The 23,022-nt window shown below is 50.7% G+C and overlaps 1 protein-coding gene across 2 annotated transcripts in view; it reads left to right on the top strand.

Annotated features, from left to right (window-relative positions):
• The window catches only part of SLC16A2 (solute carrier family 16 member 2), a 107,356-nt gene extending 85,149 nt beyond the window's left edge, over positions 1-22,207 (top strand). The window contains exons 4-8 of one of the 2 annotated variants that reach the window (XR_013483694.1): positions 2,041-2,488; positions 3,274-3,426; positions 12,738-12,966; positions 16,162-17,149; positions 19,430-22,207. Coding sequence is in view for 1 of the 2 variants with exons in the window: in XM_020964536.2 (XP_020820195.1) it covers positions 2,041-2,488; positions 3,274-3,426; positions 12,738-12,966; positions 16,162-16,382 (1,051 nt within the window). In the remaining variant the exon portion in view is untranslated. Of the gene's footprint in view, positions 1-2,040; positions 2,489-3,273; positions 3,427-12,737; positions 12,967-16,161 lie in introns of both variants that reach the window. The other variant, XM_020964536.2, reaches the window with a different exon arrangement.
• The last annotated feature ends 815 nt before the right edge of the window (positions 22,208-23,022 follow it).

Here is a 23,022-nt window from a genome sequence, read left to right as displayed (position 1 = left end):
CCTGCCCTGGGCATGGGGCAGCAGGACCTTTACAGCATCCGGCCTCCTATGCCCCTCGTGGAATGCCATGCCCGGGGCATCGGCAGGATGGAGGAGGGGCCTCAGCACTGAGCTGTTTTGTAAGACTAAGCCAAGTGTAAACAAATTAGGCACATAAGGATCCCATTTCCCTTCCCGTCCACATGGGCCCAATAATGGAGGTGGGGCACAGTGGCAGGCACTGTTTGCTGCCCCCAGCGAGAACCTGAAATTGGAGGTGTCTTGCCACTAAGCCCCTGTGACTTGGCTTTTCCTGTGAACATATGCATCATCAGAGCCAGAAATCATGGGGTGCCAGAGCTGCTTGGGTCCTCAGAGGCCACATAAGACAACTCCCTCGCTTTACGGGCATTCAATAGCAGAGTGGGATTTGAACCCTGGTCCTCTGCGTCCAAATCCAGTGTTCTTTCCATTACACCAATGGCCGGGTTATTTGGCTTCATTTCCCGTGGAAAAGTGGTTTCAGCTGCTGGCAGGAGGCCAAAGCCCATCCTTCCTGCTGTATCACTCAGGATTTTGGGTCATTTCAGATGGCAAGGAAGTGGGATGGATGGTGGAGGGGGGTGTGAACAGTTCTCTGAGCCAGGGGCAGGTCTGGATGAACTTGGGGGCTCTTCTCATCCAGGCTGGCCAACCACTAAGTCTTCCAAATGGTGACCAGAAAGGCATCTTGTCTGTCAGTACTGGGGATGCTGGGGGGTGTATTCTGGATACCCTCCCTCCCCCCATGGTCACTGCCCAGGGGCCCCAAGCTTTTCCTTGGTGGACTCACAGAGCAAACTGAGCCCCAGAATTCTGGGCTTTGAACTTGATAACTTGGCAAACAGCCAAGTGGCATGCCCACCCTGGCAGTATCCACAGGGCCCAGTGGTATTTGGCTTTATCTCATTCTCATGCTTTGCCTGCATCAACAGTCTTGTCCTGGGAATGCTCGGAGATGGAGTGCCATGGTGATGGTTGCCATGGAAACACTCGTAGCTAGTTCCTCTTCCCTCTTGCAGCACTGGCCCTAAGGTCCTTTCTACTTCAATGCTTGGGGGTGGAGGCTAAATTTCCAACAGTGGACACATGAGAAGTGTTGCTCAATCTTCCCTAGATGGCCTAAAAAATCTGGACAAGTTCTCATGTGTCCAGGCTAGGCCTATCTAGAAGCAAAGGGATGACCAGGCTGTAGTGGGAAAGACACTGGCTTTGGGAATTGAAGAGGGCTTTGAGTTATGTTGGCTTAAGCTTCCCCCAAGTCACTAGGAAGGGAATGGCTTCTGCTAACCAGATCCCAGATGGCCTGGACATAGGAGGCCTCGAGTTGGCCTGATGCTCACCACTGACCCCAGCTCTGTGATAGACAGCACGCTGTAGTGGCTAGAGCGCTAGACTTGGAGTAAGGAAGACCTACCTGGATTCAAATCCCACCTGAAACATCAGCTGCAGGATTTGGGGCCAGTCATTTAAACCTCACTGGGCCTCAGTTTCCTCACCTGGAAAATGGGGCTGAACTCACTGACCTCTTCTGCCTCTACATCTATGATCCCTGTTCCTCAGTTCTTGGCAGTTAGAAGATGTGTCACCCATTCTGCCCCCAATAATGACTATCTTTCCAGCTACCCTCAGGACTATCCCTTAGCCCTTCCCCAGGGTGATACTTTTCCAAGCTTGTGGAACTATGACCTTGCCTGCTCAACGTGTGATCTCATTTTTAAGGAGGCCACATAGCTGGGGAGTAGCAGAGTTGAGATTCCAATCAAAGTCTTTGGCCTTGAAACTGAAGGCTGTCCCCCACTACCATCTAGCCCTCCTTGCCTCTCTGTGTTAAGCATGAGGGTGGGAGCAGAGTGGGGGGTAGCTAGCTAGTGGCCCCTTGGATTCTGGGTGGGGAGAAAGAGGAAAAGGGGGGGAGGAAGGGACAGAGGGCAGAAAGGGAGGAGTGAAGGAAGCCAGCCTATTGCCCCAGAGCTGGAGAAGGCTGAGATGCCTATGGTGGCCCATCTCTTTCCTCCCCAGCTCCCTGGAGGCCCGCTTCTTCACCTACGGCATCCTGTTTGGCTGTGGGAGTTCCTTTGCTTTCCAGCCTTCTCTGGTCATCCTGGGCCACTACTTCCAGCGGCGCCTGGGCCTGGCCAACGGGGTGGTAGCCGCCGCCAGCAGCCTCTTCTCCATGTCCTTCCCTTTCCTGATGAAGATGCTGGGGGAAAAGATCAAGCTGGCGCACACCTTCCAGGTGCTCAGCATCTTCATGCTAATCCTCATGTTCCTCTCACTGACCTACCGGCCCCTCTTGCCTACAACTCCCAACTCCCGGGCCAAGCTGGGCCGGAGCGTCTGGCAGCAGTGCGTGGGTCACTTGAGTAACTACTGCAACATGAGGGTCTTCTACTACAGGACCTATCGCATCTGGGCATTTGGCATCGCCACCGCAGCTCTGGGCTATTTCATCCCCTACGTGCATTTGGTGAGCCGTCCCCCTCCACATCATCCAGCACACAGGCTGGCGGAGCAAGGGCGCTGTCCCAGGCTGGGACAAAGGGAAGGAGTCAGGGGTGGGGGGGACACAGATGGAGATTTAGGGAAGGACGTGATCGTGCTGGCTGCTGGGATTCAGAAGGCTAGCAAGGAGAAGGGGGAGACCTGTCCTACTGGGCCAGGGAGGGCAGAGCTAGAGGCACCAGGTACTGTACGATCAGCTGCCTTTGGAAGTTGTGAGGTCCTTTACTTCACGAGCCATCTGCAGGGGGAGGCTAGATGCATTCAAGGGCACTTCTGCTCAGGTACAAGTTGACCCAGATGGCATCTGAGATCGCTACCAGTTCTGAGGATTCATAGAGAGAAACGAGCCAGGGCTGAGACCGGAGGGTCCCAAGGGAGAAGAGTGGAGGAGACTGGAAGGAATGCCCATCTTAGAGTATCCCCACCTTCAGCACTGCTCCTGGCTCCCTTCTCCTGTTCGTGCCTTGAAACGAGCCCAAGGGCCAACTCCTCCAAAAAACCAGAGGTGGGGGGTGGGGTGGAAGGGGGAGGCTGACAGAATGGACTCCCACTTCAGAAGCTTTCCTGTAATAATGGCATTTCCCCTAAAGAATCCATGAGCCTGGGGAACTTGGTGCCAGGCTGTAAGTATGCCAGGAATGAGGATGCTCTCCCTGGAAAGCTAGGTGGGAGACATGCCAGTCAGTTCACTATGGCTTCATCTGGTTTCTTTCTTCCTCTCGGGGCTGGGGGCTGGGGTTTACATTTCAGATGAAGTACGTGGACAAGCAGTTCACCGGGGAGAAGAAGATCGAGGATACCTGGGTCCTCTTGGTGTGTATCGGGGCCACCTCAGGCATTGGACGCTTGGTGTCTGGCCGGATCAGTGACTCCATTCCTGGCCTAAAGAAGATCTACCTACAGGTGCCCAGTTGACCTTGCCCAGCAAGGAGGAATTGGGGCAGGCTGGGAGGAGCAAGGGTGGGGAGGGGAGAAGAGTCCACTATGAGAACCTCTCCACTCTGTGGGCGCTCAATGGAGATTCCCACACACTCCAAGGAGAGGCAGTGTTGCTAAGCAGTTAGAGCTCCCCCCTCAGCCAAACAACTGCAGCTGCTGATTCATTGTGGAATCTTGGGCAAGAGGCCTCGGGTGTCCCAGCTATACAGTGGAGACAATGATTGCTATCTCTCCTTACCTCCCAGGGAGAGTGTAAAAATGAAATAAGCCTCTTTGAGCTCTTCCAAAGAAAGTTATTGTTAATAATTACTATTATCAGCCTTCCCATCTAGGAGGCTAAAGGCACAAGTATCAGAGTTGCCTTGACTCCTCAGTGATCATAGAACCTAGGTTGGAGGCAGGAGAACCTAAGCTCAAATCCCAGCTCAGACACTTTCTACCCATGTGACTGCGGGGCAAGTCACGTTCCCCCAAAGAGCTTCAGTTTCTTCATTTGTAAAATGGAAGCAAAATCCCTGTAGTACTTACCTAAGAGGATTTGGCAGAGGTTCAAATAATAAAATGTATGTGAAACTTTGTAAACCTCAAAGTGTTAGATAAATGTCAAACAAAATTGTTATTATTAGAACTGAAAATTTCAGAGCTGGGGTGGGGATGCTCCTTAGAAGATGGAATGTCAGAGGTGAGAGGAACCCTTGAACAAAGAATTTAAGAACTGGAAAGGATTTTAGTATTGGGAAGGTCAGGCTGAACAGGGAATGTCAGAGCTGGGTGGGGCCTTAGAATGTGGAAAGTCAGGGCTAGGAGGACTGTTGGACATGGAATGTCAGAGCTTGAACCTTAGAATGTCAGAGAGGAGCCTTAAAACATGGAGTATCTGGGGCAGCCAGGTGGTACAATGGATAGAGCACACCAGCCCTGAATTCAGGAGGACCTGAGTTCAAATGCAGCCTCAGACACACAACACTTACTAGCTGTGTGACCCTGGGCAAGTCATTTAACCCCATGGCCTAGCCAAGAAAACAAAACCAAAACAAACAAACAAACAAACAAATACCATGGAGTATCAGCGCTAAGAGGGGCCTCAGAAGAGAGAACATTGAATGTCAGTGCCTGTCGGGCCAGACTCAGGCGTCTAGCCAATTCCCAATCATTCCTTTCCATCAATCACCTGTGTTTTCCCATTGGCCCTCAGTCCTGAGTTCTTGATTATGCACTGATGTCCTTCCCATCCCCAGAGTTTGGCTCTCTGAGTGTAGATTCCAGAGGCCCAGGCCTCCAGCCCTCTCTCCTGGTAACTTGCTTGGTCAGAGCAGTCTGGCATCAGTGTCCCTGGGAGCTATTTGCTCTGAACCCAAATCAGAGTTGTTGAGGAGTCTCCAGAAAAAGATTTGGTTCCCCAGTCTCCCGGGGAGACCTGAGATAGCCTCGGGCTGGAGGGATGGAGAGGGATGGATGGGGAAGCCAGCCACTTACCTGAGGAGGCAGTAGCCCCTCCTTGCAGCTTGCCACCTGCTCCCCAGAGCCATCCCTTCCTACCAGACTCCCAAGACTTGCCTAACACCACCCCCTAGAAGATAACATGCTGGAATAGAAAGAGCCCTTGCATTCTGAGGCAACAGGCCTCACACTGAAATTCACTCTGCTTCTATTTCTCTGTGTGACCCTGGGTGTATGGGCTGTTCTGAGAAACAACCAAGAGAGTAGATATAAAATATTACATAAATGGAAGCTTGCCTGGACTTACCTTGGAGAAATAGTCCCTCAGAACAAGAGAGCTCCCTGTGAGGTCACATCTATCACAGAATACAATGGAATCCAACTGACATCCCCCCAGAGGATGGCAAGACAATGATCACTGTCAGCAGCATCATCATTATTATTATACTATTAACTCCTCCCCCCATTGTGCTAGAAAGGAAATCAAATTACAAAGAGGAAAGTGCCTTGCCCAATATATTAATAAATAACTCATTTTGACAAAACTTTAAAGTACTTCTATCACATGACCCCATGTGCCAGTTCAAGTATTACTGTCTCCATTTTATTATGAGTATTAATTATGCTATTGACAGAATTGCTAGAATTAGATGATACAATTATAATATAATATTATTATATTGTAATAATAATATTAGAGAGGCAGTGTATTGTAGAGGCTAATGGTTCTTCCCTCCTTGGAGCCAGGAAGCCAAGCTCCAGCCATGCCCCTGGCTGATCCCAGCCCTAGGCTCCTGGCACATCAGAGATCACAGATCACTTAGCCTCTCCTTCACAGGCATTCAAAAGGGATTCTTCACCTTTTTTGGGTCCTGGACCCCTTGGCAGTCTGGCGAGGCCTATGGACCCCTTCTCCGAATGATGTTTTTAAATGGGTAAAATAAAATATATAAGGTTATAAAAGAAACCAAATAGAGTAAAATAGTTATTCTTTTTTTTTTAAGTTCACAGACCTCAAATTAAGAACCTTTGAGTCTAAGGCTATCATTCGAAAAATAGTTGAAAAACTGCATTGATAGAGGGACTCTTCATACCAGAAGTTCCTTCCAACTGATGAACTCATAGGTACAGCCCCGCCCCCTCCAAATAAAACAAAACAACCAAACAATTCCTGTGGTGCCTCCACATTTGCAAATGCTTGCCTCACAGCAATCATGGGAGATAGGGTATTCAAGGAGCAAGATTCTCATTTTACATATAAGGAAAATGAGGCCCAGAGAAGAACAGTTATTTGCCAGTGGTCACACAGCCAGTGGGTGCCAGAGTCACAGTCTCCGCATCTGGTGGACTTCCCATAAGATCAGACTGACCTGATATGCCCGTCCCAGCTGCCAGCACCTGCTTGATCCTAGCCCCAAGTGACGCCTAAGGGAGGCTTCCGTCCTGTGCAGCAGGTGGGGGATGGGAAGTGCTCAGCTCCTTGGCCTTAGGAGGGGACTCCTACTGGGGATGCCCATCCTGGGGCCCGCCCTGGACCACATGTGCCCTGCCTGGGAGGATCCTCAGGGTCGGCTGGAGCTGAGGTCTCAGTCTGTTCCAAGAGGGATGTTTTATCTCAGAACCTTGGCAAGGCCTCCCGGAGGATGTTAAGAGGCAGCCAAACACAATGGGCCAGTAATTACACTCTTTAAAGTCAGTTAATGAGGCCTTTTGTGTTATATAATGATATTAACTCTTAATTGACCTGATGGGCTTGGCTGAGAGGCACGTCTGTTCTTTTCTCACCTGGTATGTTGCCGGAATCCTTGCTGGGAGGTACAGCTGCTTGGGTTCCCTTCCTAGCACTTGGGCCCAAGAAGCCCCTACAGAGTTTGGGGCCTTGAGAAGGGGGGAGCCCCCTGGAAATGCGGCAAGGATCTTCCTGGAGATTCTTGCCTCCCATTTCCATCCTCTGGGGCACCCAGTTGAGCCCGGGAGCTTAGCAAATAGTAAGCACTTTTAATAAATGCTTGTTGACTGACCTATACCTATGCGCCCCAACGCATAAATAAATAAATAATAAAATAATAAAATAAATAAATAAATGAATGAATGAATGAATGAATGAATGAATGAAATGAATGAGAAATAATCTTAGCCATCACTGAAAAACACAATACTTTAGCCTCAATTTCTCTGCTATCCAGGCTGACCCAAAGACCTGGGGTGAAAATGGTTTTGATTCTCCCTTAAGAAGCCATCGTGTGGCAGCCCTCCTGGGGCAGCACAATGGGGTGCCTCCCTCCCAAGGGCAGACTTGCCAGAAACGACAACCACACCCACAATGAACTCTTATTAAGAGGTAGAAGCCTCTCACTGCTGGAAGGAGGAACCTCTACCTGCCAGCAGCTACCTGAATCTTCTCTAGTAATAATAATAATAATAATAATAATAATAATAATAGCACTTTAAAGTTGGCTCATTTATCCTCCCACAAACCCTGGGAGGTAGGTGCTATTATCATTCCCATTTTACAGATGAGTAAACTGACACAGACAAAGGTTAAGTAACTTGCTCGGGATCCCATAGGTAGTGTCTGAGGCTGGATTTGAATTCTGGTCTTCCCCACTCCAGGTTTGGGGCTCTATTCACTGCACCACCTTGCCTTCTAAAGCCTTCCTGAAAAGCAGACAATAGAATGACAAATCCTTGAGGGCAAAGATTGTTTCATATTTTGTCTTTGTTTTCCAGTCTAATAGGATGCCTGGCACAGGGTAGGTCTTGGTAAAATGCTTGAATTGAAAGGACTGGAAATTGAAAGCCTACACTTGAGTACCTCCAGGGACAGAGAACTCACTCCTTTGTAAAAGGCACCTCATTCCAGTTTGGGGCACCTGTAGTATCAGGAGGTTGTTCATCTATATTAAGTTAGAATCTTCCTGCCACAGGATCATTGACTTAGATCTGGAAGCAAACTTAGAAGCCACTGAATCCATCTCCCTCACTTTACAAATAAGGAAACCAAGGCACAGAGAGGTTAAGTAAGCCACCCAGGGTCACACAGCTAGGGAGTGTCTGAGGTGGAATTTGAATGCAAATCTTCCTTGACTCTAAGGCCCTACCTCTCCCCTACACTATTTGGCCTCATAACTAGAACTCAATGCTTCCATCTCTGCCCTCAGAGTCCCAGAAGAACAAACTTCTTTTGCTATTGCACAGACCTTCAGATACCTACTTCATCTGCCTTGGGCCCCCACATTCTCTTTTTGCCAGGTTACCCATCTGCAGCTAACACAAGCAACCCTATGGCATGGCAGCCATTGCTCTCCCTGGCATGGTTGCCTTCCTCTAGACATGCATGCTGTAGCATGCCCATGAATATGGTACCCAGAATGGACCACAATACAGTACATGTGACCTGACCTGCGCAAGGGGCAATCCACTCCTCACTGTGGCCCTGGCTCACTCTCTTCTCTGTCTCATCTCTCTATTTCTCTCACTCACTCTCTTTCTCTTTCTTTCTCTGTCTCTATGTCTCTCTGTCTCCTCTCTCTCTCTGTTCTCTGTCTCTCTCTATCTCTCTGTCTCATCTCTCTATTCTCTCTCTCTCTCTCTCTCTCTCTCTCTCTCTCTCTCTCTCTCTGTCTCTCTGTCTGTCTCCTCTCTCTCTCTGTCTCTCTCCTCTCTCTCTGTTCTCTGTCTCTCTCTTATCTGTCTTTCTCTGTGTGCCTGTCTCTGTCTCTTTCTCTCTCTCTTCTCTGGCTCTCTCTGTCTCTCTGTCTCTCTTATCTGTCTTTCTCTGTGTGCCTGTCTCTGTCTCTGTCTCTTCTCTGGCTCTCACTCTTTCTCTTTCTCTCTCTCTGTTCTCCATCTGTCTCTGTCTGTCTCTCATCTGTCTCTCTGTGTGTGCCTGTCTCTGTCTCTGTCTCTGTCTCTCTCTCTTCTCTGTCTCTGTCTCTCTCCTCTCTCTCTGTTCTCTGTCTCTCTCTATCTCTCTGTCTGTCTCTCTCTTATCTGTCTCTCTCTGTGTGCCTGTCTCTGTCTCTGTCTCTCTCTCTCTGTCTCTCTCTCTCTCTCTGTCTGTCTCTCTGTCTGTCTCCTCTCTCTCTCTGTCTCTCTCCTCTCTGTTCTCTGTCTCTCTCTTATCTGTCTTTCTCTGTGTGCCTGTCTCTGTCTCTTTCTCTCTCTCTTCTCTGGCTCTCTCTGTCTCTCTGTCTCTCTTATCTGTCTTTCTCTGTGTGCCTGTCTCTGTCTCTTTCTCTCTCTCTTCTCTGGCTCTCTCTGTCTCTCTTATCTGTCTTTCTCTGTGTGCCTGTCTCTGTCTCTTCTCTGGCTCTCACTCTTTCTCTTTCTCTCTCTCTGTTCTCCATCTGTCTCTGTCTGTCTCTCATCTGTCTCTCTCTGTGTGCCTGTCTCTGTCTCTGTCTCTGTCTCTCTCTCTCTTCTCTGTCTCTGTCTCTCTGTCTCTCTCCTCTCTCTCTGTTCTCTGTCTCTCTCTATCTCTTTGTCTGTCTCTCTCTTATCTGTCTCTCTCTGTGTGCCTGTCTCTGTCTCTGTCTCTCTCTCTCTGTATCTCTCTCTCTCTCTCTCTCTCTCTCTCTCTCTCTCTCTCTCACTCTCTCTCTCTTTTCTCTGGCTCTCTCTCTCTCTCTTCTCTGGCTCTCTGCTACGTCTCTCACTCTTTCTCTTTCTCTGTTCTCCGTCTCTGTCTGTCTCTCTTTCTCTCTGTTCTCTGGCTCTCTCTATCTCTCTGTCTCTTATCTGTCTCTCTCTGTGTGCCTGTCTCTGTCTCACTCTTCTCTGTCTCTCTCTCTGTCTCTCTCCTCTCTCTCTGTTCTCTGTCTCTATCTCTCTGTCTCATCTCTCTATTTCTCTCACTCACTCTCTCTCTCTGTCTCTCTCTCTCTTATCTGTCTCTGTGTGCCTGTCTGTGTGTGTGTCTCTCTCTCCTCTCTCTCTCCTCTCTCTCTGTTCTCTGTCTCTATCTCTCTGTCTCATCTCTCTATTTCTCTCACTCACTCTCTCTCTCTGTCTCTCTCTCTCTTATCTGTCTCTGTGTGCCTGTCTGTGTGTGTGTCTCTCTCTCTGTCTCTCTCCTCTCTCTCTGTTCTCTGTCTCTCTGTCTCTCTCTGTCTCTCTGTCTCTCTCTGTCTCTCTGTCTCTCTCTCTCTCTCTCTCTCTCTCTCTCTCTCTCTCTTTTCTCTGGCTCCTCTCTCTCTTCTCTGGCTCTCTGCTACGTCTCTCACTCTTTCTCTTTCTCTCTGTTCTCCATCTCTCTCTGTCTCTCTCTCATCAGTCTCTCTCTGTGTGCCTGTCTCTGTCTCTTTTCTCTGGCTCTCTCTGGCTCTCCCCCCTCTCTCTGTTCTCTGTCTCTCTCTATCTCTCTGTCTCTCTCTCTGTTCTCTGTCTCTCTCTGTGTGCCTGTCTCTGTCTCTCTCTCTCTTCTCTGGCTCTCTCTCTGTCTCTCTCTCTTCTATGTCTCTCACTCTTTCTCTTTCTCTGTTCTCCGTCTCTGTCTGTCTCTCTCTCTCTGTCTCTCTCCTTTCTCTCTGTTCTCTGTCTCCATCTCTCTGTCTGTCTGTCTCTCTGTTCTCTGTCTCTCTCTGTGTGCCTGTCTCTGGCTCTCTCTCTCTCTTCTCTGGCTCTCTCTCTCTCTCTCTTCTCTGGCTCTCTTCTATGTCTCTCACTCTTTCTCTTTCTCTCTCTCTGTTCTCCGTCTCTGTCTGTCTCTCTCTCTCTCTCTCCTCTCTCTCTGTTCTCTGTCTCTCTCTATCTCTCTGTCTGTCTCTCTCTTGTCTGTCTCTCTCTGTGTGCCTGTCTCTGTCTCTGTCTCTCTCTCTTCTCTGGCTCTCTCTCTGGCTCTCTTCTGTGTCTCTCACTCTTTCTCTTTCTCTCTCTCCATTCTCCATCTCTGTCTCTCTCTCTCTCATCTGTCTTTCTCTGTGTGCCTGTCTCTGTCTCTCTCTCTTCTCTGTCTCTGTCTCTGTGTCTGTCTTTGGTGCTCTCTCCTCTCTCTCACTCTTTCTCTTTTTCTGTCTCTGTCTCACTTTCTCTTATCTGTCCCTCTCTATGTGCCTATCTCTGTCTCTCTTCTCTTTCTCTCTCTCTCTTTCTCTCTCTCTTCTCTGGCTCTCTCTCTCTCTCTCTCTCTCTCTCTCTCTCCTCTCTCTCTTCTCTGGCTCTCTTCTATGTCTCTCACTCTTTCTCTTTCTCTCTCTCTGTTCTCCATCTCTGTCTGTCTCTCTTTCTCTCTCTCTCTCTCCTCTCTCTCTGTTCTCTGTCTCTCTCTATCTCTCTGTCTGTCTCTCTCTTGTCTGTCTCTCTCTGTGTGCCTATCTCTGTCTCTGTCTCTCTCTCTTCTCTGGCTCTCTCTCCGGCTCTCTCTCTCTTCTCTGGCTCTCTTCTGTGTCTCTCACTCTTTCTCTTTCTCTCTCTCCGTTCTCCATCTCTGTCTGTCTGTCTCTCTCATCTGTCTTTCTCTGTGTACCTGTCTCTGTCTTTCTCTCTCTCTTCTCTGTCTCTGTGTCTGTCTTTGGCGCTCTCTCTCTTCTCTCTCTCACTCTTTCTCTTTTTCTGTCTCTGTCTCACTTTCTCTTATCTGTCTCTCTCTGTGTGCCTGTCTCTCTTCTCTTTCTCTCTCTCTCTCTCTCTCTCTCTCTCCTCTCTCTCTCTCTCTCTCTCTCTCTCTCTCTCTCTCTTTCTCTCTCTCTTCTCTGTCTCTCTCTATGTCTTTCTCTGCCTGTCTGTCTCTCTCCTCTCTGTTTCTGTCTCTGTCTCTCTCTGTGTCTCTTTCTCTGTGTGTCTTGCTCCGTCTCTGGCTCTCTATCTCTCTGCCTTTTCTGTCTCTGTGTCTGTCTCTCCACATCTGTCTCTGTCTGTGTCTCTCTGTCTCTGTCTCTCTCCATTATGCTTCATTATGTTCATACAACCTAAGAGAGAGTTCATGGTTTTTGGCAGCTGCATCTCTTTTGACTCACATTGTGCTAACAATCAGTCCCCTAAAGCCCACTGAGTATTTTCCACACACTGCTGTCTAGCCATGGGCACCATCATCTTAGATTTTGCTCTGGGGACATTCTGTTCATCCCGAGAGCAATGTCAGACTGGCCAGCTTTCCTTGCTTTGTATCATGGCCCCGGCCTCCTTGGAGTGAAGTAACCACAGGTCTCTGTGGTTACCAACTTCCATAGGAGGCTTGTAAGGAACCCCCAACCAAAGCCAGAAGGAGAGGGTCCCGCCCAACCGCCCAACATAGGCCCAGAGGTGCCAGGCTCTGGCAAAATGCCTGCTGAGCCAGACATGCTCATGCCAAATTTCTTTGGGTTTGTTTCCTGCAAAAGCAGCAAAGGCACAAAAATGGTAGAAGCTTTTGGGGCCCCTGATACCTTATCTATCCTGCTCTAGAAGCCAGGAGAGTCAGCCCATATCTCCTGGGAAAGTGCATGTCCTGATGTAATGCTGACTAGAGCCCAGATGTGCTAACACACCTTGAAAAACAGCTCCCCCCTTCAATATCTTTCAGCCCCCAGGACATACATGCCTTTTCCAGAGGAACCCTTATGATCAAATGAGATATTTGTAAAGCAATTAACACGGTGCCTGGCAAATACTAGGCGCTTAATAAATGCTTATTTCCTCCTTCCCTCTCCTTATTTATCATTCAGAGGATGCACTTGTAGACCCACGGAATGGGAGGGACCTTAGAACCCAGTAGAAGGTGAGGGCCAGGGGGATTCTAGGACTAGTAGGCTGGCGGCGTGAGGAAGGTCTTGGAGGCTTCTAATTATCTGCCAGGGACTAAATCTGGCCCTTCGCTCTCTGTGCTGCCTGACCCAGTTCCCCCCTTCTTTCTCCAGGTCATCGCCTTTATGCTCCTGGGCCTGATGTGCGTGATGATCCCTCTGTGCAAGGGATTTGGCGGCCTCATCGTTGTCTGCCTCTTCCTTGGCCTGTGTGACGGCTTCTTCACCACCATCATGGCGCCTGTTGCCTTTGAACTCGTCGGGCCCATGCAGGCGTCTCAGGCCATTGGCTACCTCCTAGGCATGATGGCACTGCCCATGACCGCTGGGCCCCCCATAGCAGGTGAGGCTGCCCACCCAGACAGGGTATTTGTGCCCATCTGAACACCCCTGCCTAGGACCCGTTGCCGTTTCTTAATTCACCATATGCTCTTAGCCATGCTGGCACATGCTGGGGAAGCCCTTAGCAATTCTGCCATCTCAAGCTAAATCATATTAGAATTCCAAGAAGCCAGGTAGCAGGGCACATCCAAAGCCTGTTCATCTAAAGTCCTCTTCCAATACCTCAGCCCAACCCAAGGGTGACCCTGGGATCTCCCAGACTGTGCCAGGAGAGCCCAAGGCCCATCCACTCCTCTCCAGCAGGGGAGGCGGCCAGCCTAGGCCCGGACTCTAGGTGATGCATGGCAGAATCGGTCTGATGAAGTACCAGGGACCACATGTTTGGGGTTCATTCCAGCTCCTTCAGTCTTCTGAGGCAGGGCCACCTTGGGACCTGCACTGGCAGATGGAGCTAGGGAGCCCTCACCCACATGAAGGACTGAATGTAGGACCCCAAGGAAGCCTGGGGTTAGATTTAACTATTGGGGAGACAGGGTGGAGAGGAAATCTGGTTATTCAATACAAAAGACTGACTAGCAGAAGGGGGTGGGGTTGGGGGGAGAAAGGTAGAACCTGGTTGTATTTACTAATTACCCAACAGACAGGCAGCCAGAGAGGAAACATGGCTAGGTAGGCTTAAATAGCAGCCTCCTCTCAAGCCTGCCTCTGATGCCAGCTCCTGCCAGGCTGGAATGACTGCCCAGCCACGAAATGCCGACCCAGCAGAACCATACCCAGTGATTTTAGCACTTGGGGCAAGCAGCAGAAACCACAGCCTCAGTTCCAGGGTGGGAGAGGTAGAGGAAGAGATTCTGGAGCAGGAAGAGGTGGCTGCTGATGCAGCCACTGAGAGCATCACTGGGGACAGAGCAAAGCGGGGTGAGGTGGGTCTGGACAAGCAATTCAACAGGGGTACCGTGGTGGTTTGTGGTGAGGAGGGAGGAAGCTGGTCTCTAGCAGCTTCCTGTTTCAGCTCTTCTTTCTAACTATATGCTAAGCTGAGCTGCTGCTACACTGCTGAATGATTGAAAGTGCTACCAGTGCAGTCCCTCTAAATATTGACACCCTGGTGCAAGGTTCTGTTCACCCCACCCTAGGTGCATCTCCGTTTGCAGTACTTTTGGCCATATTGACCAAGGTGTAGATGGGTTAGGACATGCATGGGTAGAGGGTATGCCCACCCAGATGAAATCACAGAGCCTTTACATATTGAAGTATCTTCTGAGGCTCTTTCCAGGCCTCAGGTGTGTGGGGGGGAAAGGAGGAGGGAATGCAACTAAGTGGCCTTCTGGACCAGTACAAGCCTGATATCCGCTGATTTCATTATGGGTGTGTGGCCATGTACATAGCTAACCTAGAGAGATGTGGGGCAGCCACAGCCTTGGGGTTATTGAGGCACAGTGGCAACCTCCTGGTCCTTTGGACAGGGCTTGTGAATCAGCCTTACCAGGGGCAGGCCGTGAGCCAGGGCTAATACAGGCGATCTCTTGAGTGGCATTAGGAAAAGGGGTGTATCTGTGTCTCAGAATCTCCCTAGGACCATCCCCAGTATCCAAAGGAGCATTGCTGTTGTCCTAGGGTGAGTAGCATGGAAAATCCTGCAGTGGAAAATACCCTGGCAGGAGTGAAAAACAGGATACCTTAAAATCCCCCAGCAGAGTGTCAGATATCAGGGCCTGAGTCGACCCTAGGGGCTGTCTTGTCCAGGTGTCTCACTGTCCTCAGACATAGAAGCAGAGCCCATTCCAAGGATCTTAGGACATGGCATGTCCAAACTGGGAGGGCCCTTAGGATCCAGGTGGGTAAAGGTGTCAGGGATATGGTCATTTAGACCAATATCCCTATTTTAGAGGAAGAACTTGGGGGCCAGAGAGGGAAAAGGATTTTCCCAAGGAAAGGTCCCAGTCAAGACTTGAATGCAGACTTTCTAACTACCAAGTCCCAAAACAGACTGTCTGAGCTGGGAGGGATCTTAGAACAGAGTGCAGAGACTGTCCGAGCCAGCAAGGATGCTATCACATAGAGAGATAGTATGGGGTAGTGGATAGCGCTCTCGACTTGGAGAGCCCAAGTCTTCCTAGCTGATTTTACTCCTTCCACTGTTACCCCTTGAGAGCTTTCACTTTAAAAGGGGGCCTAGGGTTAATACAGATGGTCTCTTGAATGGTATCAGGAAAGAGTGTAGGCCCTGAGAGGCAACAAGAAGCCGCGATCGAGTTTCTTGTGCCCCACAGGCTCTGCTGTGGCCGTCCTGTCTAATCTGGCTCTACTGGGTCATTGCCTCTCTCCTAAGGAAGAAAGGAGGCGAGCACTTATTAAGTGCCTACTATGGGCCAGCCACTGTGCTAAGCACTTTCCAAATAGTATCTCAGATGATGCTAACAACAACCCTGCAAGGGGATGCTGATTTAATCCCCATTTTACAGTTGAGAAACAAAGTTAAGTGATTTGCCCAGGGCCGCACAGCTAGGAAGTGCAGGCAGTGAGATTTGAACCCCAGTCCAGTTCCAAGAGTCAAGAAAGGGAAGATCAGCTCTTTGTTCCCTGGAAGCCCAAGGCCACAGCCTCATCCCATCGCAATCAATTCCACTGCAAACTGGAGCTGGGCACCAACACCCAGTCTCTCTCTAGGAAAGAGTTTCCCCTTTTCCAGTTCCTTTTCATCTGGAGTGATTGACATGAGCTTTTCTAGGCAGTTCTGTCTCCACTCTGGGTCTCACGTTCATCATTTTCAGATGAGGAACTGGAGACACAAGAGAAAGATTGAGTGACCTGCCCAGGGTCACATAGTCTGCAGTGGGATTTGAACCCAGGTCTTCCTGACACCAAGTACAAAGCCCTAAACATTATACTACACTGCTCCTTTCCAAGACCCTTTCTACTCTGACAATCTATGCTCTGTGTTCTGGAGTTGCACTCAGTTCTGACATTTCCTTGTTTTGAGGCTCCTGCCAGCTCTGACATTCCCTGTTTCAGGATCCCTCCTGGCTCTGACAGTCTGCATTCTCTAAGTCCTATGTGCTTCTAAGTCAGATTTCTTGCCAAGGCCCTGTTCACGTGGAATCTGAACAAGTAACACGGTCCCTGGGGGGAGGAGACAGAGGGGCTCTTTGGGTACCTGGGAGGCATAAAGCCAGATCTCTGTTGGATTTTGCAGGGCTCCTCCACAACTGTTTTGAGAACTACCACGTGGCCTTCTACTTTGCCGGTGTGCCCCCCATGATTGGGGGCATAATCCTCTTCTTTGTCCCACTGTTCCACCGGAAAATGCCCAATAAGCAGGAGAGGGACTCCAGCAAGGACAAGATGCTGGCCTCGGACACCATCATGAACGGAGAGCTGCTGCCCGGGGTCCCTGCCACAGAGGCTCACATCTAACAGCCTGTCCCCCCCCCCGCCCCCGTGCCTGCCTCCCCCTGGCATTCACCCTCTGGCCTCCAGCACCTCTCCTTCAACCCCGCCCCGGCATTTCCTGCACCCCCTCGGGTGCTCTGTGTTCATTAGCCAAGTCCTTGTACCTTTCCAGTGCCATGAGATGGAAAGCATCTATGGTGGCTTTTCTTTTGCCTTTTGGATTTTCTCATCTCCCAGTGAGGTTGGATAGGTATGTTAACATCCTGGCCCCAGCTTGGAGGCCACCAGTGGAAACCAGCTTCTAGGAGTGGTCCCTCTGGTCCCAGGAGCCTTTGGGGGCAGATCCAGGCCCCCGAGTGCTGACAAGTTAGTCACCCACATGGTCCATCTATCTTTGGGAGTGGGGGGGAAGGAACAAATTCAGATGCCATTGAATGCCAGAGTATCTCACGACTCTTGAGTTATACCTCTCCTCAAGCTGTTGGGAGCCCCTCACTAGTGGCTCTGAGCACACCAGTGGGAGGCTTTGATGGTTGGCCATCCATCCCCTTTCCCTTGGAGGCAGTTGCTTCTTTCTTCTCCTGTCACTCCGCTTCTTCCCTCCCTTCTTCCCTCTGTTTCTTCTCGTTACAGGGTGCTGGGACAGAGGAGTGATCCAGCCCACTAAGAAGCCTCTATTAAGTGCCAGGAACTGTTCTAGGTGCTAGGCCATGCCCTTCCAAATATGGGGTGCTCCATCCCGTCCAGCACCACGTCCACTCAGTGACATACATGGCTCTGTGTGGACCAAGGTCAGTCACAATAGAGGCTGATCCCTTCACGAGGGGGCATTGGACTTTCTTGTTCTAAATCTTTGAATTCCACAAACCACATTTTCCTGGGGTGAGGATGGCACAGGTAGAGTTTCTACTCTTTGACTATTGATCCTCATGGATCTTCTGGATGCCAGGGTCTGAGCTGGGTAGGGAGGAGAGGGCTGTCCTCCAGGAACACCTCCTCTGCCTCGCATCTCAAGCACAGCAATCCTTGGGCCCATTGGGAGCTCCGTCACCCGCTGCCACCAGGGAGCTCAGCAAGTGGAGGGAGCCCGGCTGTTCCAAACCTTTTAACATTGGCCTGCATGGGGCCTCTGCTGTCCTCATTCAGAAACCTCTGGCCAATGCTGTGGTCATCACTCCCTTCATCCCTAGGCTGGACCCCTTCCATAAACATATAGCAGAGGGAAATCCATAGTTAATTCAGACCATTACCAAGGAGACAATTGACCTTCTCTGATCTAAACTGACCTCAGAAACTTTGCCCCAGGTCCTCATGCCTCCCTCCTCTAGTTACTACAAGAAGCCCTGTGTACATAACTTTTTGCTCACAGCTGAGTCCTGTACCACTCCATTAAGAATACAGAATCCAAGCCCCTGGTTGGTCGTCAACTAATCTAACCTTGGTCAAGTCCCTTCCCCTCTCTGAGGCTCAATTTCCTCTTGTAAAAGTATTTTTCAGCTCTGTCTAAGAACCTATCTCTGACTCTGCAATGACAGGTCAGCATTATGGGGAAAGGGCTGCCCCTGCACCCCGTCCCAGAGCTGTACCCCAGCCACCTGTAGGGAATGTCTGGAACTAAAGGAGGTGGCTGGGAGGGTTTCATAAGACAATGGAGAACCATCCTTTCTTCCTGCCGCTTGACTAGTTCAGGGGCAAATTCATTTGCCTCCATCCTGACCCCACCACCACACTGGAGCTCTCTGGGTGCCTCTGTTTAGGAGGTGGAAGGAGGGAACTGGCATTTCCCCAGCAGCAAGGGGCACCCAGGCGAGAGTCTGACCCTAGCTAATGCAGGCACAAAAGCTGCCAGGAACAGACAGCCCTGGCCTCGGCCTCTCTCTGTGAAGCAGACTGTGAAGCAGATGCCAGCTTCTTGCCCCTGCCCAGGCCCTGGGCAGCAGTCCTGCTGAATACCGCCCCAAATGCCCCTGGGCTGAGAACAAAGGGAACCATCAGGACCACTTGAAGACTTGCTCATTAGGCTTGGAACAGCCACACTAGGGCCCCTTCCCGGCCTCTCTCCACTTGGGCCTCTGGCCTCTGGCTTTGTGTCTTAATGTGTGCATCTCTGCCTCCCTACACTGGCTGGTGCTCTGGGGCATCATTAGTGTGGCAGTGAATGAGGGCCCCTGGGGCCTTTGCCTCTTCTGCCCTCTGGGCCATGAGGGCAGGGAAGGGCCTTGAGGGCCCCTACAGATTTCCTTCTGGACCGTGGCTTGTCTGAAACAAAACCACTCAACCAAACATGGGAAAGAGACAATCCCACACTGAGGTGGTTTTCCAAACCACGAAGTTTTACTTTACAAACTGGCAGCCAGGAGGGCCTTGGCCAGGACAAGGGTTGGCGCCTACCTTCTTCCCAGTCCAGGGCCCTCAGCCCCTTTGGCTAGGTACCCCCCCTCCCCGTCTCCCCGCCCCTTTTCCAGCAGCCTGGTATCATGGAAAGAACACTGGATTTGGAGTCCAAAAAGCTGCCTTTGAATCCCAGCTCTGTCACTGTGTGACCTTCAGAGAGTCTCTTCCCCTCTTCTAGGCCTCAGTGTCCTCACCTTTAAAATGAGAGGGTTGAATTAGATGATCTCTAAGGGCCCAAAATCCTATAATCTGTAGCAACGGAGACATTCCAGGCCTAAGACCTGTTAAGCCTTGCTGAACTAGAAGGGTGGGCAGGGGAGGAATGAGAAAACATGGGGTTTTGTTTTGAATGCTTGGAGACTTCCTGCCTCCCAAGGGCCTTCTGGTTCTGCCTGGCAAGAAGGCAGGCTTCCTGATACCCGTAACACCTAGGAACTTACCAGTGATGGCTGCTGGTAACTTAAGAGCAGCTCTCTGGCCACCCCTAGGCCCAGATTCATCACTGAGAGCAGTCTCATTCTATACCTGTCTCACCCTGACCCCTTCCTCCACAAAGAGGGCTGGCCCCCTTGGCCTTCCTGCTGGCCCAATGGCGGCCCTGCTGACTGATGGGAAACATAGACCTTGGTCAGTTTCTCCTGTTGCAGGTGGTTGTCTAATGTCTCCTTCCTGTCTAGATGAATGACAGAAGAGCGGAGCCTCCCTCCCTTGCATCAGTCAAGACCACATCATGAAAGGTGTCTCTGCTTCCCAAATGTGTGTGTGTGTGCGGCCTGGGTCTTTTGGGAAAGTTGGCCACGGGAACATAATATTAATTTTGAGTCTAGTAAGTGGCCAGGATCTTACATAAAGGCTGGGCCACAAGCAGCAGGACAGGTTAGAAACCATGAGGGCAGTGGAGGGTTAGGGGAAACTCCTAAAATGGTCCTTTCGAGTCTTCCCCAGCAGAAAGTCGAAGCAGACCTGGCTGCCTGCTGCTCAGGGCCATGGACATTGAAAGCCTGGAGGAGCTTGGGACAAATAAACAAATGTGCAAACTTTGTCTTGGTATGTGCACTGGCTCCCAGGGTGCAACAGGCTTGACCCTGTGAACGGCAGGAAGCTTGGCTTTGCAACCGAGGAGGCCACAGTCTTGTTTGAAATCCCCAAATCCGTGTTCTCTGCCAGAGGGGAAATTGGAAATGAAGCTGTTACAGGGGGCTGGGTTGGGCTGCTTTCGATTGGATTCCTTCTTCTCAGCTCAAATGGAAAAAGTGGTTCCTTTCAAAAATGGAAACTCTGAGGGCAGCTATAATAGCGTCATTCCTCTGTCCAGGTAGCAGCACAAGGGGCCATGGGGTGTTAAGGAGGGCCCTCTCTCTTCCTGTCTGGTGTTGGGATTGGTCAATAGTGAGAGTGGGCCTGAATCCTGGTGCAACCATGACTGAGCCTTAATGCTGGGTGCCCTCAGATGACCATTACTGGGAAAGCCCTGGAAAGGGCTCTATAGGCCTAGAAACAAGGTCCACCTTCAGTTCAGTTAAGAACTTTTTTTAACTTAAAAAACATTTTTTTTCAACTAACAAGCATTTATTTTCTCTTCTACCTCCCCCTACCCTCATTGAAAGTTGTTAAGGATCAACTATATTGCCCTCTCCAAGGGGGATCAGAGGATATAGGGAGAGGATGATGTTTAAGGAATGATTTGCCAATGGTGGAATTTTAGGTGCTCGGAGGGAGTAACATGGGGGCTGTAGGCTTTGCAACAACCCGTAAATCATACCTTGCATATGATAGCGCAGGACAGGGAGTCAGGAGACCTGGGTTTGAATCCCAGCCCTGCCAATTACTGGTTGTATCACTCTGGGCAAGTCCCCTCTGGGCCTCAGTTTCCTCATCTGCAAGATGGCCACTAAGGTCTGCTTCAGTGCTGACATTTAATTTATGCTCCCCTAAATGAAAGATGCCAAGCTGGGTATCAGTTTCTTTAAGCTCTGAAAGAGGGAGTCTTGGATGGGATGGAGAAATCACCACTGCTGTACTCCTCCTCCCCCCCATCCCCACCTCTAAACAGCACAAAGAAGACCGATGAGGGTTTATTGAAGGCAGGAGACAGATGCTGAGAAAAAAGCAAAGCCTTGGGAGGTTTTTCCAATTCGTTCTTCCTGCAGGGCAATGTGGTTTCTTGTCTGACCCTGGTGCCAGACTAATTCTGCCCTCCACCCCCTAGCTCTGCCTGCTGGGGCTCATTACTCAGCTACCACCCAAGGTCACAGGCTGCTCCCTGGCCTTCCCCCAATCCCAAGCACTCACCTGCACCCCCACCTTAGCCCTCCACAAGCCCCCAGGCCTCAGCCCGTGTTTGATCACCCCAAATCATTAGATTGCAAAGCTAGCGAATCCCAGAATTTTTATGAGCATTTTCTCTCCTCCCTTTCATCTCTGGGAAGGCATCAGACCTGCCTCCCTCACACAGTAGCCTCAGTTGCTGGCTTCATCAAGAGCTGTAAGAAAGGTGCCGGCACTCAAGGGGTTAAACAATGCCCTTGGGTTGAGGCTTGGCATCTTAGAAGATCTCTTCTGACTGGTGGGCATCCCTGGGAGGGGGGAACAGAGACGGGCCCAGGACAGCTGTAGTACAGGAGATCAGAGGGACCTTTCAACAGTCAGAACTGAGGCTAGACAGAGGCTCTGAGCCTGAGCCCGGATTCTTCTGGCCAGGGCTGACGTCTACATGTCTTGGCCCAGAGCAGGCCCAAGATCACTTCCAAGCTTGCCTGCCCTCGGTCTTGTGCTCACCTTAGCCTCTGGAATTACCCCTGGGCCTCACCGTTCCACTGGCTTCACAGTCTGGCCTAGTCCTGTCTGGTCCACCATCTCCCAAAGCAGGTTGGCTTCTTATGAGGCCCCAGGGTTCCTTCCCTCCTTCAGGCTTTTCCTCCAGCAGCTAGCTGCACCCCAGCAAAGCCTGGCAGAAAGATTCCAGTGGTCCTAGGATTCCCTCTGCCTCTCACCCGACCTGAGGCTGTTGGGCTGGCCCCACTCAGAGGGCCACTAGGGCCCCCTGCTTGGCTCCCCTAGATGCGCCAGCCCTGCCTCCGCTCCAGGAAGGGCCAGGGCACAGCCTTCCCATCAACGTCCCTCCTGGGCTCTTTGTCCTGGGTCATCTCCACTTCTGAGAGCTAGTTGACCTCCATACAAGTGGGACGAGCAGGAGGGAGCTCTGGGCAACACTGAGGCAAGGTCTGCCCCATGTGATATCTCACCTGGCCTTCCTGGAAACAGAGTTGTGTAATCCACATGTATTTTCCTCTTCTTCAATTCACTGTTACAATTTGCTGAGCTTTTCTGATGTTGTTCGCAAAACCCAGCTGCTCATAACCTGGCCCTCTTCCTCAGCCAAGAGCCACCCTTCAGAAGATTCTGAGATTATATTCTACACCTCTCAAGTATTGTATTAAAAGGTGACAATCCTTCTCCTGGTGCTCTGAACTTTGTGGGATGTGGGATGGGTGACCATGGCGGGCCAGTGAGCTGCCTCAAGCAACCGAGAGTAGGGAGGTCCCAAGTGCAAATCAGTACAATCTTCCCCCTGTGGTATAATTCCAGGGTCCTGGGGACCATCGCCCAGAAGAACAGGCTGGGATGGTGGCAACTATATGAGGGATACCCTACCCACCATGAGGGTGGCAGAGGGACATAGGCAACATCTGTCCCCTTCTTACAGCTGTTTATATGTGCTTAGCCACAAGTTACCTGAGCCTAAGAGGAGTGGGCAGGGAGGCTGGGGCCCAAGCCTCAAGGGGATTTTAGCAGGGTAGGGTTTCAATTCGTTGTCTGGGCAGGTCATAGCCCCCCCACCCCCACCCCACCCAGCTAGACAACAGCTGCTAGGACAACCATGAGAAAGCCTGTCAGACAGCAGATGCTGGGCAAGGCCTCCTCTCCTCCTTACTAGGGCCAGAGGATTCTGAGCTGGAAAGGGCCAATTTCCCACCCCACTCCCACCCTCCAACCCAGCTCATTTTATAGAAGGTTACACAGAAAGACAATGACTGAGAATCACAAGATAATAGCCTTGGTGGTCATCAAGCCCAACTCCTTCATTTTACAGATGAGGGAAACTGAGGCACACAAAGGTGAAGGGACTTGCCCAGGGTCACACAGCCGGATTTGAATTCCCATCCTCCTGTCTCCAGGCTCACTCTCTCTCCACTATTTTAGCTAGTTTTTTTTTCCAAGGTCACATAGCTATGAAGCAGGGGAGCCATGATTCACACCCAGGTCCTCC

This window comes from Phascolarctos cinereus, unplaced genomic scaffold (assembly GCF_003287225.1).
Source record: "Phascolarctos cinereus isolate Bilbo 61053 unplaced genomic scaffold, phaCin_HiC Scaffold_8;HRSCAF=390, whole genome shotgun sequence".
Classification (NCBI taxonomy): Eukaryota; Metazoa; Chordata; class Mammalia; order Diprotodontia; family Phascolarctidae; genus Phascolarctos; species Phascolarctos cinereus.
Note: the sequence above shows the minus strand (reverse complement) of the source record. Positions and strands in the feature narration are given on the sequence as shown.